Source organism: Scomber japonicus, chromosome 14, assembly GCF_027409825.1.
Source record: "Scomber japonicus isolate fScoJap1 chromosome 14, fScoJap1.pri, whole genome shotgun sequence".
NCBI classification, from domain to species: domain Eukaryota; kingdom Metazoa; phylum Chordata; class Actinopteri; order Scombriformes; family Scombridae; genus Scomber; species Scomber japonicus.
Window position 1 is genome coordinate 25,925,561 of NC_070591.1, and position 12,226 is coordinate 25,937,786.

Sequence of the window (12,226 nt, forward strand, 5' to 3'; positions counted from 1 at the left end):
GAGGTGCTACCTCTGGTGTGTGTGGTCTGCTGTAATTCAGGATGGTGCATCGCCCGCGCACGCACACAAAAAAACATTTTGGGATACGGCCACAAAGCAAGACAGTGTTTAGACTACCCACAATCCCCTCCTTCTCTCCGCTCGGCTACACATCTCCTGCATTCAGAACATTGGCCAGTGCCCTGAGTGTCGGGTCCCTCCCTGTGTGCTGCCTTCAGGCCTCAGAACATTGTGAAATGTTTACTGTCAGGAGGGGAAAAATGTGCACGAAAGGGCCGACAGTGAAATAGTGCAAGCCTGAGAGAAAAGCTTTGATAAGAATGTAAATGGAGCAATTATAGACAAGCCTGTCAACATGTGGTGTCAGGTCTCCAACTGTTTACAATGCATATTGAACATGCGTGCAGAACATGTTGACGAATGCCATGAAACCCCCTCCAGGGAATAGTAGGGAGGAATTTTGTTGTTATTGCTACATATATCTTTATTATTTTAAAGTTGTTCCCTTTGGAAACTAACCTTTTCAATGCCCCTCTCAGATTTATTCACAAACATGAACATTTACAAGATGACATTACTCTGTGTCTACACTTGGCCCCCGAAAACGGCGGCTGCAGTAATGGCTGCAATTATTAAAGCGCCCGCAATATATTTTTCCATATCCTCTCTGCATGTTGTCTACGTCGGTCACGTGATAGATGGATTGGAGTACATAAAGACTGGGCAAACTTCCATAACACTATCACCAGTTTCAAGTAACTGCAGTGAAAAGCCAACAGCAGCAGCTTTTTATGAAAGATATTTACTCCCACTCTTGACACTGGTGCTTTGTGTTAGTATTTCGTGTTTCTCACCTCGTTCATTCAATCTCCCTCAGACACCAAGTGATAATGATGCAGCTTATTCCATAATGCGTGTGAACACTGTGTAGGAACTGGAGGAGGAAGGGTGGAGTTGGCTGAACTATCAACTGAGGTGTTAACATGAGATTAAAATAAAATCTGTGAGACAGAAAAGACGTCATCAGCAACACATACTGAAGAAGCAGGTTGCACCTCACGAGTTACAAAAAGCGAGAAAGCAGCAAATATTGTAGGTCAAATGCTGAGAATGCTGCTTGAATCCTGTTTTTCTCAGTTGATTTCAGTAAAGGCTTGTTGACCTGAACTTAGATCAATGTGTGGTGTGTCAGTTGAAGAGAAGTGACCTCAGTGGAACACTTTACACTTCAAACTGTAGACAAACCTTAACAGAGAGCTCTCTTGTCTCACCAAGGCAAATTAGTTTTGAACTGGAATAAAATACAAGTCTAATTCCTCTCCTAACACAAACCAAAGAACAAACTTGTGATGGAAAAAAAAACAAAATAGGTTGACAAGCATATTCCTGGCAGACAGTGAGCATTCAGTAGGATAGAGCATACAGTACAAGCTTATACTGCTGCCTCCAGTTTGGTGAAAAGTATAACTGAGAGTAGTCAAAGAGGAAAATTCACCAAATCACTTCAAATGGAACTCACCAGAGAAACTGAAAAACTGTCAAGGCTATAAATATCTAACTCTGGGTGGTTGGGACATTTTAGAAAATCATAATAAGGCATCATTTGGAAAGCATAAACTGAAACTAATAGCTTTATTAATGGTCAGGAAGTAATTTAATAATGCCACATAGATCAGTACTAATGAGGACTAAGTTTGGTTTGCTTATCCAGCTCCTTCCCTATTAAAATGTACACCTGCTGAGTTTATGGCTTATTAGAAAGTGAGATTTTATCATGATTTACTAACATTAAGTAAATAACTGCAGGTATGATGGCTTATTAGACAGAAAATAAGAAAACTGAGAGGAAGAAGTAACAAAAATGGTTGAGTTTCTTACTTTATAATAGATCTGCAGTTACACGCACATAGTAATTATGATATTCTAGTCCTAAATTAAAGGTTATTCTACTATAGTTAGAGGAAATTATAAAAAGTTACTTATCAATGCATTTTCAATCAGACAGACTTTAATTTCAAAATCCCTGCTAATGACTTAACTGACCTATAAAGCTATTGATTTAATAACTCTCCTGACTTAAAAAAAATACAGTTATTAACAGTGTGTTATTACGTGTTTTTTTCTTGCTTCATATTGCTTTGCATGGCTACATATTTTCAATAGTGGATCTTGCTAGAGTGTTATTAATAATTAGCTCTGCATGGCTTGTGCAATATCTCAAGAATTCTGATTTTGTTATGTGTGTCACACTGTCCTATGTTTCTATTTCTGAGCCTGTCAGTTAATGGGCCTTTTTCCCAGAAGTCATTTTGACATGTAGCAGAAGGAAAAGCTCAGGTGTAAATAATACAATTAATGATGAGTGAATTACATTTAGCTGATGCAGTTTTAGGGTTCCTGGTATTGTGCATGCTGGCTCACTGTCACACTGTCATATGTTACTGGAACACTTGAATCATACGGAGTCATCGTTAATGTTATTAGTAAGACCTGTGCTTTGTATTTTCTCATTAGGACCAGTCAAAATGTCTGCTGTGAAAAAGAACATCTTGCCAAAGAACTGCAGTTGAAAATTAGCCAGCTGGCTAACACAGGTACATTTCCAAATGTGTTGATCAATGTACATCCCTGTAAATAAGTAAATGGAATAATCATTTGTAAAGCAATTATCTACAACTTATAAACCTTTCATTTCCATTATGCCTTATTAGGAAGTGGTATGAAAGTTATCAGTGACTAAATTTCCCATGTCTCTACTACAGAGCTATTTATCTTGTTTGGGGGGAAATTACTTGCGGTGCCTTTTTCAAGCAGTAACTCTGGAGTTTCCAAGGTTTAACGGTCTTCCTAAATGAGAAGACAGTGTTGTGTGTTCCACTTACAGATCATGTGCCGGCCACATGGACGCCGCGATGACATCACCCCAGGGCGACGCGACAAACACCACGCTAAAAGGGCTTCATTCACAACTGCTGTTTAACTGGTGCTAAATAACGCCTGTGTGAGTTAAATAGAGGGTGTCTCAGCGACTGTAAGCTGTCCACAAACAGACACAACCCCACATTCAATTTTAAGTGTAAGACTTTGCAAAGCATTATATATGGCTCGTTATTACAGTCGTGCATCATGAAATATAACAGCGGGGTGAAAGCAGATTAAGGAAAATGATCTACCCGGGCCAAATTTACCGAGGAGGAGGAGTGGGAATTTGTGGTGTTTGCAGAAGGATCTGCTGCTTGGTAGCTTGGACAAGGCAGGATTATTCTAAAAGTACTCGGCAGGCTTGTGAGGACATGCATTCACCCCTTTTCCTACACACACACACACACACACATACAAGCACCCATCCCCCAACATTTATCTTCTTTCCCCTGCTTTTGTAATACACTGTACACAGAGACACACACCTCTATTTTCCCCAACCTCTTTCGGGGGGGAATTGGGTGACATCACCTCTGAGCTGCACTGGTTACCAAGGTGATGAGATTTTTTTTATATACAAGAATAGAACTGGGGGAAAAAAAGGGATTCGCAGGCAGAGGTTTGCCATGTCCTTGACTTCAGGGCATCAGGTTAAAACCTTCACACCCTGTCTCATGTCTGTGCATTTAAAATCACAACAGTTCCCGGTGAGGAGATCTGTTTTAGCTGCAACTACCCGTCCATTAGCCTATTTGTAAATGCCCTCCACATGTGGTGCAGTGCTGCAGTATTCTGCGGTAATTAGTTCATTCACACAGTGTCGCCTCAGCCTGCTGCAGCTTTCAAAAATAAAAAGGACTGGGCATATGATGAGTAAAATAAGACAGTAAAGATACAGAGAGTAGGAGTTGCAGTTTGGGAAAATAATGATTGTGGGAGTATTCTCTGTGTGTGATAGACAGATAAGGATAAGAGGCTCAGAAGAGACAGAAAGAGTCCAATCAAGTGTCTCCGGGCTGCTGGCTGAATTTACAGAATAGCTCTTATCAGATGTGGGTAGTTGCAAAGTCAGACAGGGTGAGGCACAGACACACACAGACACACACACACACACACACACACACAAACAGACACTTCCTGTACATATGAAGGACTGTTTTATAGAGGAGAGAAAGCCAGACATCCCATGAGGCATCTGCCATTCTCCACACAGAGCGGGTTTGTTGCGAGAGCGGAGCTTGTGATCAGTCATCACCACAGCTCCAGCAAGGCACAGGAAGCACAGAGAATCCTCAAACACCACAGAGCTGCTTAAAAAAATCTGAGCCCTGGAGAGGAGAGAGGACAGACATGCACAGGTGCTGGTAGAGAGAGAGAGAAAAAGAGAGAGAGAGAGAGAGTGAGAGAGAGAGAAGGAGAACAGAGAGAGAGAGAGAGAGAGAGAGAGGAAGAAGAGGGGGAGTGCGGGAGGTGTAGGAGGAGACTTGACTGCTTCAGAGGGGAAGAGGAGCCGGAGAGCAATTCCAAAACAGCTGTCCGGCAGACGTCCCAGTCGACAGAAGTGCAGCCCCGAGGCAGAGACAGGAGGCAGGGCAGTGTCAACAAGCCACAGGAGCAGCACAGCAGCCACTGAACACACACATATCAACCTGGGTCAGCGATCAGGAGAGCCACCAGAGGAAGGATCAAGATCTCCCCATCGATATATATCTGAGGTGAGCGAGAGCAGGAACATGTTTTATATCACACTCTGCTGGTACAGTCATCTGAATGAGAGGCAGGGACAATGTTGCTGCAGTGGTAAGGGTTGAGGATATTTTTCATCAGTCTTGGTGGAATGTCTGTAGCAGTAGATTTCTCAGTAACAGTGAAACGTGCGAAGGCGTGCATGCGTGGTTGAGTTAAGCTCATACGAGAGCATTTGTGCACCAGACTGTCTCTCATACATGTAACACAAGAGCTGAACTGTTAAGAGCAACATGATACGCTCCCGGCTTTCCAAGAGAGACATTTTAGTCCGGCTACACACTTAAAGCATGCTCCTCTGAAACGCAGAGCCGACTTTGCCTTTATCTCTCGAGGGGAGCATATTTCGGAGCTGGGTTTTTTTTTTATGGGTGACCCCAGGAGGAAAGGACTTTTTTTTTCTTCTTTTTTTTTTGCCTGTACGTGTTGACATTCCCTTCATGTTTCGTACGCTTTGATTCGACTTCCTGCTCATCTCTGCCAAGGATAACTCTGGCAAGTGCTGGCCCATGCTTGCGGGTGGCACAAGGGGAGCGAGAAAGAAAGACAGAACAAATACTCCACCCTGCTATTCAACAGAGTCCCGGCACAGTCACCAGGCCCCTCGAGAGTAAGGCCCTTGCCTGTAATTGAGGTTTGTTTTTTTATGTAACAAACAGCTCAATCTATTCTGTAAGGCTACCATTACCCTCTGTGGTATGTGGATTTTCTTTTTATAACAGCCCCAAAGAGAGGGTCTTTCTGCTATTAAAAGATGTGACAAAAGTCAAGGCCACAGTTAGATGTTAGAGCGGTATTCCACTCAGTTGCCTTGTAGGTGCCATTATGTCCCAAAGTGGGCAGATTAGAAGTTTGTCTCCCACACGCTGATGATGTTACACTGACCGCAAGTACTCCAGAAGTGCAGAATACCATGCTATTTTTCAACAGCTCTGATGTGAAATGTCAGCGCAGTAATCCCGTCACGAGAGGAATATTTAGGGGATGCACGGTTTCTATTCTAAAGAATGAGGAAGTGATGTACAGGTCATATTTTGAACAGCTGCTCCTATGAGTCTCACTCTGACAATCCTTCATCATCAGCTTTGGCGCAGTTTGGCCTACGATGAGCTTCAAAGCATCATCGAGCTGCAACATTTGTTTAGACTACAGCAGGGTTAAACTGCCACTAAGAATATACTGACCCACTTGTACCACACGTGACATTAAGGTGCCCAGAAATACCCAGACAAATCACGAGCCATGCGCTTAATTACCAGATACCAACCCGCTCATTTATCTGCCCTCACGCTCAAACTTTCATCACCTCGCTCCTACTGCTGCCCCCTTACTAATAACTAACCCTCCCAATGGGACCTGATGAGGCAAAGCTCCATTTTTAAAGAGGCTGAAGTGGCTCCATATCACTTCATGCCCAGACAGATAGCTGCTGCTGACCCAATGACACAGTGGTTTTATCTTGCGGTCCTCATTATGACTGGATGGCTGCTCAGGCAAGCAATTTTAAAAGGAAGGTGCCATCAGATCCCCACTTCCCCTGAGGTGTAAATGAAATCTGTGACAGCGTTCTGCAAGGGTGGTGCTGTCAGGTTCGGACCGGGTCGACACGTGACACGCCACCTCTTTTTTGGAGCAGCTCCAAAAGAAACTACTCCAAAAAGATGCAAGTGATTTTAAAGGAAGGTGCCATCAGATCCCCATTTCTCCTGAGATGAAAGTGAAATCTGGGACAGCATCCTGCAGCGGTGGTGCTGTCGGGTTCGAACCAGTCAACACGTGACCGCTTCTTTTTGGAGCAGCTCCTAAAGGAGGGCTTAAATCTGGGCTTCGCTTTGAGCTATGCCAGAATACACCTGCTCAACTAATAACAGCCTTCAGAGACACAAATGGATTCATTGGGTCAATAGGGCATAAGGGTCCATCCTGGGATATCCTGAGCTGTTGCCCTTGATTCATTTCCGCTTGGGTCAAAACAAGCTCAACTAAAATTGCTATGACTCATGAGATTCTCCTAGTTTACATAATCAATGCTAATTTACTCAATCTTTCATTGATCTAACCCACATTCTGGTGGTGCAGTGGACCTCTGGTGGCCAAGGCCGACATGAGCATATTGTTTTCCTCATACTTTGCTGGTGGCCTCTGGAATTCCTCTCATGTTTGCCATATGAGCCAAACTGAGCCACCAGCAGGATGGCTGACGTGAAGGTCAGACTGGCAGGCTTTCACCGCACCAGCTGACTTCTCACGGGCCACAAGTGTTGACCTTGGGTAGGATGCACAGCAAATGCCCCCCCCCCCCCACACCCAAGTGAGCTGCAAGAGTTGGGTTGCTCTTCTGCGAGAGGATTTCCTTTAAGTTCTGTCTATACTATTGATCCCAACCAGCATTATCGCCTATAATTAATGCACATGCTGCGTGTTTTTCATGCCACTGGAGAGCAGAGGGTCCACACAGGCCAGGCAGTTGTTATAATTTCATCAGTGCAGACCGATAATCAATAGGTACCGTATGTTTGATAGCAAGTGTTGCAGCCAGCAGTGACCTTCTATTCTTGGACGAGCGCTGCAGAAGTTAACACAGATATAGATGCGTGCACCCACAGGAAACTGCTTTTGGCTTGGTGGAGCATTTGTTTCACTTCCTATCCAAGACCAATTTCCCACTGCAGTGAGCATCAGCTGTCAAGGTCAGAAAGGATTGAGGAGCAGTGAAAGGGAGAGATGCTTTAAAAAAAAAAGAAAGACGAAGTGGGACAATGAGAAATTGAAGGGGAAAAAAAAGAGGAACGCTTGAGCTAAACAAGTGGAGGATTTTGCTCTGCCCCCACTTCATCAAACACTGCAGCATTCCTCTATGCCCTCCCCCTTCCATTTCTCTCCGTCACTATTAACAAACAAACACACTCTCCTTCGCACACATGGCGTGCATTCAAAACTGCTATCTCTCACGAGCGCAGCCAGGCACCTCTCGCAAGCACTTGAACACACAGGCACCCTTGGAGAGCGGTGTTGCCATTCACCACACTCACACATGTTCTGCATCCCTCAGTGTTTTGTCATGTCTATATATAGCTCCAAAGCGCTCGCCGGGTGACAGGCTTATTTGTGTCGTAATGGCATCCCCCCAAAGTGAGAAGATTTCACCCTGTACCTCATATCCATACTTTATCGACATTTTAGCTCTTATAAGGCTGATACTGATGCCGAAAAGGATGTTGAAAATGGATGTCAGCGCGGCGGATTCCAGCCTGCTATTTGGATTCGAATACGCAGCAAGTGTCTGTCTCTCTGGCTCCACACTAATGTGCCTGCTGAATAAACATAGCCTACTTAAAGTGTCTCTGATAAGGCTGATGCAGTGTGTCTCTATGGGGTCTGTTGCAGCAGGAATGTGGATGTTTTCTCAGTCAAACCTTTTTTTTTTGGGATGGGGGGGGGGGGGGGGTGGACTTGACCGCCCAGGCACTTTTTTGTAGCGGTGCACTCTGTCAGACGGTCACTGCTGACAGACCTCTCATAAGTAAATATGTCTATAAATGGGCAAGCTCTCTCTTCACTGGTGCTCCTGCGCCCCTCCGCCCCCCCATCACACACACACACACACACACATACACACACTGTCAACTCCCTTCCTACACGGAGTGTTTTTCTCTTTCTCCTTGGTTGCTATGTCGGTCAAACTGAGTCTCTCCACTTTTTACAGAGTTCATCCTACACTAAGCTGGCTGCCAATGCGGTGACATTTTCGGTTGGGTTTGTAATGGAAAAGCTTTGAGAAGGCAACATACAATCAGGCACCTTTTATCAAATCCAATACCTTAATGATGTTAACCCATTCCGACGTATCGAGGAATCTATTTGGTATCTCAGCCATTATTAAACCCAAAGTCGATCCTCTGTCCATCAACGCCAAATCAACTCCCAAACTGCATCACCTTCTCTCTCAAGATTCACTTGCTCTGTAATCCCTCACTATCTCTCTCGCACAATCCCCCTAAACCCCTTAAACCCCTTTCCTCCCCTCTTTCTCTCCTCCGGTCCATCTCTGTCTATCTCTGTGCGTGTCTGAGCAGTAGCTCATTCCTAAAACAGGCTGCCCTGCTCTGATCCTACTAAAGTCCCCCTTTGCTTCTCTTCTCCCAATCTGCGGTCCAGCTGTTCCACATTAGCACATCCAGAGTTGTGTAGGCCAAAGGAGGCTCATGTGTGGAAATGTGAATAGAGCAGCAAAAAGCCTTAGACCCAGGCCCATCCACCTCTGCTCTGGCTTCTTAACTCACCAGATGCAAGATGAGGATATTTTTTTTTCTTTCTTGCAGGATTCAGAATTTATTTCTTGGACTTGTTGTTGGTGTCCAGATTTATTTTACTCTATAGTAGGTCAGGAGGTCTGTATCAGCAGCACTCATCAAAAGAACTTGGAGACATTTATAAGTGTTGCGGTCATGTTTTAGAAAAAAATGCTGACTTATTCTCTATTTGTCTCTTATTTCAGGAAATTGGAAGTGACCTTTTCTACACTGCCAGACATCACCGGCTGAGCTTGGAATCCCATTTCCTGATCGATGCCACAATTGCTGAAATTATATTTGGAGTCCTGTCTGACCGGTGTGTTACTGAGAATGTAACTCGAGCCTCTCCCCTGGGGAACTGTAACGTCCAGAATTTATAGAACACTTCTGACTCTTCTGTCCTGTATATCTGAGTTCTCCTCTGCAGTTACAGCCATGCCAGCAAAAGCACCCATATACCTGAAGCCCACCAATAATAAGAAGGGGAAGAAATGTCGCCTGAGAGATATGTTGTCCCCAGACATGATCAGTCCACCGCTCGGGGATTTTCGCCACACCATTCACATCGGCAGAGGTGGGGGGAGAGATGCATTTGGAGACATGTCCTTCCTCCAGGGGAATTATGAGCTCCTACCAGGGAAGGCAGACGTCCACCCTCAGTATGGCATCCAAAGTGAGTTTATGCGAGCAAACAGCACCGGTGATGCTTCCTTTGCCGAGACCCCTTCTCCTGTGCTCAAGAACGCCATCTCCCTCCCGACCATTGGTGGCTGCCAGGCGCTTACACTTCCCATGATCTCCTCCGCTGTGTTCTCCATGAACCCGGAGCCCTTGGGGGACATGGTGGGGCCTACACCTCCCATGAAATCTGATAGTGATGAGGAGGTTGAGATCCTGCAGATGGATGCTTTGTTGCGCTCAATGGACATCTTCAGCAGCGAGCCGTTGCCTCCCTCCACAGATATCCAGTCGAAGCCTGATGTCCTCCTGGATCTGGTGGACAACACAGATAAGCCAACCTCTAAGGCAGTTGCCAAGGCTAACAAAATAAACAAAAGTGAAACCCGGTTTGACAAGCCATCCTTTTACATCAACAGTCACAGCAACAGCATCTACAAACCTAACGGAAGCCTGAACAGCAACACAAGCACCGAGAGCTTTGACAGCTTTAACGGTAAAGAGGACTTCAAGACCAAGATCTGCAATGGCAGCGGAGGTCTCAATGGCAATGGCAACTGCAATGGCTATGGACACTTTAACAATGACATTACCCTGGGCTTTGAACAGGAGCTCTCCAAGTGCAATGGAGAGTGGGTGGACAGAGACAGTGGGGTGGAGGAAGGCCGCATCTGTGATTTTGAGTTTGAGTTTTCCAAAGAGAAGAGCACATCACAGGATTCCCTCGCCCAGATCACGGGGTCATTCCTCTCCCTCGAACTCGATCTGGGCCCATCCATCCTGGACGATGTGCTCAACATAATGGATAAACCTGCAGTGAAGAGCAGGCCTTGAGCTGCAATGAGGCCCCGAGAGGAGAAAGGGAATTATTAAACTATAGCCATGAGGAGAGAAAGACTCAAAAAGCAATCAAAATGGTGTCTGGATATATCATTGTGATGAAAATGAGCTACAATAGACAGAGCTGCTTATGTTTTTATTGTCAAAACATATTACTATTCTAGCTTCTATGGAGTGTTGGTTCTTTTTTTTGTTTGCCATGCCAGCAGCATGTTCATGATGCATGTGCTATTGAGTTACAGCTAAAACACAGCCATTGTGCCTTTTGATTTTAAATTACTGTAAAAATGCTACATGATAGATTTGTGTTCTTATATTGATTTCCACGCTATATACAAAATAACTTAACGAGTATTGAGGTCCTTTGTTTTTTTCTACACAGTCGTGAGTCTCAGGCTCTCTTTGAACATATTGCGTTTTGTGACTATTACCGTGTTTAACAAAGCACTATTTTGTTTGTCACATCATTCATTTGCTATTTCAAACAACAGAACTCTATGCAGATTTGTGTTTTTAAAATTGTAACACAAATAAATCATTTTGTCCTATCCGGCCCGATTTCTTGCAGGGAATGTGTGCATGCGATGGATTCGAGAGTCCTTTCCAAAAATGATGAAACAAGTTGACTCAAGAGAGGCTGAGAATCAGAATAACATTGGAAAAAGAAGTAGCACGAGAGGGAAAAGGCTAACAAGGAAGATACCAAGGGAAGAAAGAGCTACAGATTGACAGAAAGGATAGAATGGATTTATTTTCTCGCCTCTGACATTCCTTACATTCTGCCTCCCTGCCCTGCAGTGGGAGCACCGGTGGGCCTTCATTTGCCCAACCAGGCGCCTGCTCCATTTGTTTGCGTGTGGATGGGACAGGCAGAGGAGGGGTCTTTGAAATTCCCTGCATTCCAGCCACAGAGCACAAGTGTCCAGGACCAGACATAAATCAGCTGTTTCAAGTGAGGAGGGATAGCCTTGGTCTTAGAGCCACACTATCCATCAGTCCGACTGTATAGACAGATAGGGTTATAAACCACACGCTTACAGCCCACAGGCAAACTTTGTTCAGTGCTGCGTGATAGATGAGTCCTCTCCTTCTGTCTAGTTACAATAAAGAAATGTTGACCCAGCAGCGTTGTACAAAACCTAAAAGAGCAGGACAGACGTTATTACCCTTCCATGCAGCCTCTTGAACTCAACCACCCCTCAGCGGTGGCTTTCTCAGCCGGATCCTGAGTCCCTATGGACCCATCAATGTAGACATATGAGGGGTAAGTCATAACAAGACCCCATCAAGGCTTATGGCAGTCTTCTTCTTAACACCCATGTGCCACTCTGCTTTTGTAAGGAAAACCTTGATTGTGTTAGCAAGATAATTTTATATGCAAATAATTATACGGGTTCTATTGCTCTTCTGTCATTGAGCAAGCCAATGTGGCAAACCTCTCCAAATCCCTAAAAGGCGTCAGAATGTCCGTAAACAAACGCAAACAGACCACGGCATCTAAAGCTGTTGTAAAACCAGTAGTGTTTTTCCATTGGCACTTTTGGCCATAACAAGTCAAATCATGCTGCATCGATTTGTGTTTCTATTACCAATTAAAACGCCAAGTCGTGCCGAGTCGCTCCCAACTCCAGAGTTGGGTCAAAGTAAGCCCAAACTGGGTCCAAGCAGGTTGCAGTTATGTCTTGCTGACAGAGCCCATCGTTGCCAACCCGTGACGACCCCCCTTCTCTTCCTCAAACAAGTTT

At 44.8% G+C, this 12,226-nt stretch overlaps 1 protein-coding gene across 1 annotated transcript; it reads left to right on the forward strand.

The window, feature by feature from the left end:
* The first annotated feature begins 4,512 nt into the window (after positions 1-4,512).
* On the forward strand, positions 4,513-11,020 carry cdc42ep3 (CDC42 effector protein (Rho GTPase binding) 3). The gene is made up of 2 exons (XM_053333043.1): positions 4,513-4,637; positions 9,167-11,020. The coding sequence occupies exon 2, from the start codon at positions 9,399-9,401 to the stop codon at positions 10,473-10,475; it is 1,077 nt and encodes a 358-aa protein (XP_053189018.1). The 5' UTR covers positions 4,513-4,637; positions 9,167-9,398; the 3' UTR covers positions 10,476-11,020.
* Positions 11,021-12,226: the final 1,206 nt, after the last annotated feature.

Excerpts from the sequence above, each read along its gene's own strand:
- cdc42ep3 (XM_053333043.1), top strand. The coding sequence starts at position 9,399 with ATGCCAGCAAAAGCACCCATATACCTGAAGCCCACCAATAATAAGAAG.